At 37.7% G+C, this 5705-nt stretch overlaps 1 protein-coding gene across 1 annotated transcript; it reads left to right on the top strand.

The window, feature by feature from the left end:
* The first annotated feature begins 502 nt into the window (after positions 1 to 502).
* LOC134226620 (uncharacterized) lies at positions 503 to 1251 on the top strand. The gene is made up of 2 exons (XM_062707508.1): positions 503 to 939; positions 1153 to 1251. The coding sequence occupies exons 1-2, from the start codon at positions 571 to 573 to the stop codon at positions 1156 to 1158; spliced, it is 375 nt and encodes a 124-aa protein (XP_062563492.1). The 5' UTR covers positions 503 to 570; the 3' UTR covers positions 1159 to 1251.
* The last annotated feature ends 4454 nt before the right edge of the window (positions 1252 to 5705 follow it).

Below are 5705 nucleotides of genomic sequence, written 5' to 3'. Positions count from 1 at the left end.
TTCGATTTGACTTATTTCGAGTTGATTTAATTTGTCTCGAGCTCAATCGAATTTAACTCCACTTGACGAAATGACTCGATTTGACTCGACTTGATTCGACTTGACTCAACTTGACTCGACATGAATCGAATTGACTCAACTTTACTCGATTTGACTCAACTTTACTCGATTTGACACAATTTTACTCGATTTGACTAAACTTGAATCAAATCGGTTTGACTCAACTTTACTCGAATTGACTCAACTTGCGTTAATAGGATTTTTTTTACTTTCACGTCCAAAGTTCTATTGTCGGCAGTGTAAAATAGAAGCATTGAATGATTGTTACAATTAAAGTTACACAATAGTTGAATTTCAGGTCCCAAAACACTTGAAAAAACTTTATGTCATATAATTACTTTATCGTCATTGTAAGCTTACTGGAACGTTCCAATGACATATGTTCCACATAGAGTTCTCGATTCGTGACGTTCAACAATTTATTCCGATCATAATACACTTGTCAGCAGTGGAGTGAAGTGCAAATTTGTGAACTTAAGTGAAAGCAGAGAAACCGTTTCGCTAGAAAAAATGCCTTTCGTCGTGGTCCAAACTAAAAAGAATAAAAAGGCCAGGCCTACTATGACGGTAGTTCCATCGACGTGGGCCAAGAACAATACAGTTTATTGGCCAACTGCCAATTTGGTTACACTGTCCTATGATGAACATTCGCAACCAGAAGAGACGTGGCAATCACAAAAGTGTAAAATAATAGGAAGTGGACCAACGTATACTGATGCCGATAATATCATGAAAAGGCTCGAAGTGGTGACAGATTCCGAGGATGCGGCGGAGATCAGCCGTGCCACGAGAGCAACACCCGGATCAAAAAAAGCTAAATTTTCATCGAAAACGTATCAGCTGAAGGTTACCCCGGCTTCTTCGAAGCATCAGCTGCAGGTTAGTACAAATCATGTTTAACCAGACTTCTGGGTAGACATTTTCTTTATAAAGGTATTCATTACAATTAAAGAAGACATTTATTATTGTTCACAATAGAATAACAATAGAGTCATAGAGTGATAGACAATTTTGCTATGCAAAATGGTGAATATTAATTCAATAGCAAAATCGTTATTGAGTCGAAATAAGCCAATTTATTGAACATTTCAGGACTAATTGGCAATTTGAGCGTACAAGATTATTAAACAAACATTGGAAGAAAAATTCCTGCTAAAGCAAGCATTTCTTGAGAAAACCGCGGTATTTGACCGACAGAATAAGCCTTCTTCTATCAGGTATGGGAATTAGTTGGGAAGAAAAACGCTTGCATTCTACGGAATCCATAAAACAATGTTTATCAACAAAATAACTTACGCCCAAATCGGAAATTGGTCCCGATTTATTGGAAAACAATTTGATTCATTCACATAATACGTATCATTTTGAGAGGAACGAGCACCAAACGCTATGAATCCAAACCACGGCGGCAACGGATTTGACAGAAAATATATGGGCCAAATGAAAAATATTGTCGTTAGCGTTACCCGTTCTGTTCCATTGCATTCAGGGCTTGAAGTGATACAAAATCTAGAAAACCTTCATAAAAAAGGAATGATTGGTAAAAATGGGTTGAAAAACGATATTAAAAAATGTTTAGTTACCAGATAAAGATTGTCGCTTCGGTTCCCTTTGTTCTGCTGTCCGAAACATGTGTGGTACCTAACTGTCAAATCGTATGTATTTTTCCTTCATTGACATTTAGATCCCCTATCTTCGCCAGCAAAAGATGTTCCGGACAGCGACGACAGCGACAATCTTTATCTAGTAACTAAAATATATATCTTTTGTTGAAAACTATAAATTTTGGTGTTACGTAATTTATGAATGACCCTACCGTCAATTGACAATGGCAGATCAACCCATCTACCAGGCTATAAACGTCCCTATCCTGTCGCTGCGGTCGCTGCTAGCTGAAAATACTGAAAATAGCCACCACCCAGTTGACCGCTGCAGGAAGCACTTGACGTGCCAATCGTGAGGTGTCACAGGAAGCTGGATTTTTGAGAAAGCAAAGAGAATTTCAAATACGTCTGATTCTATGTCAGTACCGGTATCATCCGGATAGCAAAGTTTGGTTCAAAAGGTTGGTTATTCATTTACATAGAATATTATGGATTTTATTATGATTTATAATATTTTCAGATCTTAATGCATACTGTGACTGGCCATTAGTTCTATATTGATCCGAAACTGGTGGATTCCAATTACAAATCCTTGCTGTTAGCCGTTAATTACGAGTTCAGAAGCGTGGAGATGCAGTCTCTAAGGAATCTGAATTGTTGAGTCATCAGGTCATAAGGCATTCCCAAGGAGGGAAAGCAAATGAATATGCGGAATACAGATATTGAGAGGGACCTAGTGAGCAGAGATAGAAATAAACCGAGGAAACAAAAAGAGATTCAATTCAATGAAGATGGACGAAAAGTCCAAGCGACGGAGTTGGTCAAGAGCTTCAAGAGCGAGCGTCCGCGGAAGGAAGTTTTTTGTTACTGAATTATAATTCGGAACAATGATATGGATTTGAAAGGTAAGTTATTTGACTAAAATTCAATTTGCAATCGGCTAATTATGGATTTCATTTTGATTTTAGATATGCTGCGGATGACAGTTTGCTTCGCATTATTCTGAAGCGGCCGCTGATAAATCTTATGTACAGCTGGTGTTGCTATACCATCATCCATGGTGCCACAAGATCTGGAACAGCATGTCGTTAAACTTGTGCCTTCATTCTCCGCTAAGTGGTAATCCAATTCCTGATGCAAGTGACGTTCGTTTCACCATACTGCACCGAACCTGCTGTTGATGGATATATTATAGTTCGTTCGTGCCAACTTACATCTATTCCGGTTTCTGCTCCGAAATTACATGCCACCATTCTTACAGTTATGTACTGCCAGGGATCCAAAAACAATAATGATAATTTATGTAAAAACGGGAACTCTCGCGAGAACTATAAATTAATCTCGAAATAAATCTATATAATAAAAATGAAATGGTCTGTGTTCGTATTCGCATAACTCGAAAACGGCTGGATGAATTTTCTTCATTTCTTCAACAGTTAAATTCGTTATCGTGTCCGACGGGTTTATATGATATTTATATCAAATTGGTTCACTGGTTCAAATTGGTTGACTTGAGTTTGGATTTTTCCATCAAAGGTAACAAACTATGCTAATCATCTTGTCGGCTGTAAATGCATTCAATTAACAGTGAGGATGCGTGAAATGTTTTTCATGGAGCTTATTGAGGAAACTCCAATCTTTCCAACGCTGACAATTTTGTTGCTTGATCGGGTTTGGAACCTAATCAAAAGTTTAAATATGTAAAACATATTATTGTAAAAAAGGTTAAAAAAAGCTAGCAATTAATATCATCATTTTGGATCACCTAAAAACAATTTCAGATCGAATCATGCTTGGAAAGGATTTTACATACCCCCATTATTGGCACCTATATTGATTTTCATCTTAAAAATCGATAAAAACCCAGAAAACACGATAAAACATGAACATTTTTTCATGGACAGTTGCGATAAAACTAGCATGTAAATTATGGTAAAGTTTTGGCAGCCAGCATTGCTCACAAGTAATCAATATTGATCCAAAAATCCCAGGGCAAGTTAGTATTACAAAAACGAAAAATAATATGGAGATATCTAAAAATATTGTTTTTGATTTTTGGCCAGGATTTGGGCTGAAATACTCCTTAGTGCGACGCTATGCAACGCTATGGTTCGTGACGCAAAGTTTACACATTTAATTTCCTCAGAAAATAAAAAATATATGACATTTCATAAACAAACGTACTATTGTTAAACGTTGTTCGTAGCACACCATCGTATCAAGAATCTCAATTACCACCCAGAATATTTTACTGTTTTACATAGTGCATGGTAAAAGTACGTCCAAGTTAGTGACGCTTCGGGACACAGAGTTAGCCAACAGAGCATCGAAGTGTGTGTGTGTGTGTGTTTTTTTTTCAGCGAGGTTGGATTTTTCTCACAATTCATACGTTAAATCTAATTTCGGAAGTGGTGCGCTGTTTTCATTTGGTAATGCGCTATACAGCGCACCACTTCCGAAATTATATTTAACGTATGAATTGTGAGAAAAATTCAACTTCGCTGGCGGCTAACTCGGTTTTCTACTGAATCGATAATATAATTGTTTTACGCTGAAAAAGTCTCGTCAAATTTTCAGGCACTTAGAGTAGAGTGGGGCAAGAGTGCGCGTGGGGTAAGAGTTACGTAACGTTTTCGATTTTTTAAAGTTATAAAAAAGATAAACTAGCAGCACTGCATCAGTTTGACAGATATTCAGACCAATTCTCGCTTAACTTTTCAAAAGGTCCTAAGTAACATTTTTTCATGAATTAATTTGAATAGCGCAATCAACAGACCAATATGAAAGCTTTTGATTGCAGTACTCAAATTAATTCATGAAAAAAATGTTACTTAGGACCTTTTGAAAAGTTAAGCGAGAATTATTGTCAAGGGACTAGACTTTACTAATACAGAAAAAATAAAGAACCTAAAAAAAAAGTTTAAAGAACTCAACTTTGAGTACGAAGCTCAAAATTTTAACTCAATAGTAGGTTGTTTTCTCACTCTCTCTTTTGAATGTTATTAAAAACAAAGAGAGCTGCATCGACTCAACGCGTGCTGTTCCGTGGAAGAAGCCAAATTTGAGTTGTTTTCACCATAGTCTCGAGTGAGTGAAAATAACATAAATTTGAATTGGTGGAACTTCATAGTGGGTGAAAATTCAACACGGAAGCAAAGGTAAAGTAGGATTCCGCGTCGAGCATGTCGGTTAAAGATAAGTGCCTGGAAAATTGATTTTTTTTTGTGAAAAATAGTATTTTGGCCATAACTTTCGAGCCCATACTCCGATCTGGCCAATTTTCAATAGGAAATAATGAGACAGGACTCTGCGTCGAATTTGTTACAAGCAAATCGGTTGAGAATAAGTGCCTGAAAAATGAGTGACACTTTTTTACGCGATTATTCCGTAAAAAAAGTATGTTGGCCATAACTTCCAAGCCCTTAGTCCGATCCGGCCAATTTTCAATAAGAAACAATGGGATAGAAGTCTGCGTCGAATGCAATTTGTTGCGAGCAAATGGGTTTAGGATAAGTGTCCAAAAAATGTGACACTTTTGCTTAATGGTACGTGGGTGCGCACAGACACACACACATACACACACACACACACACACACACACACACACACACACACACACACACACACACACACACACACACACACACACACACACACACACACACACACACACAAGTTCCTTTTTTACGCTACGCGAAAGCTGGTATATGTTTACCTCTGTTGTTTTTTGGTATACATAAAAAAAATGTTTTTTCGTATCCAGTTTTCCGCGAGCAGTAATGCCAGCTTGCCTGCGGGTTAGTCTCTGATTTGACATTTCTGGAGGTCAACTGCACCCACCATTCGAGCATTTTGATCAATGTGGTATATAAGAAGGCTTGAATTCACCGAATCATCACCTTCTTATATGCAACATTGGTCAAAATGCTCGGAGCGGTGGGTGCAGTTGACCTCCAGAAACGTCAAATCAGAGACTGACCCGCAGGCAAGCTGGCGGCCATTACCGCTCGCGGAAAACTGGATAAAACATTCCTAGGACCC

The sequence above is a fragment of the Armigeres subalbatus genome, chromosome 3 (genome assembly GCF_024139115.2).
Source record: "Armigeres subalbatus isolate Guangzhou_Male chromosome 3, GZ_Asu_2, whole genome shotgun sequence".
Taxonomy (NCBI): Eukaryota; Metazoa; Arthropoda; class Insecta; order Diptera; family Culicidae; genus Armigeres; species Armigeres subalbatus.
This window is presented reverse-complemented; position numbering and strand designations above follow the sequence as displayed.

What these genes read in the sequence shown, in the direction of transcription:
- LOC134226620 (XM_062707508.1), top strand. Translation starts at nt 571, where the DNA reads ATGCCTTTCGTCGTGGTCCAAACTAAAAAGAATAAAAAGGCCAGGCCT.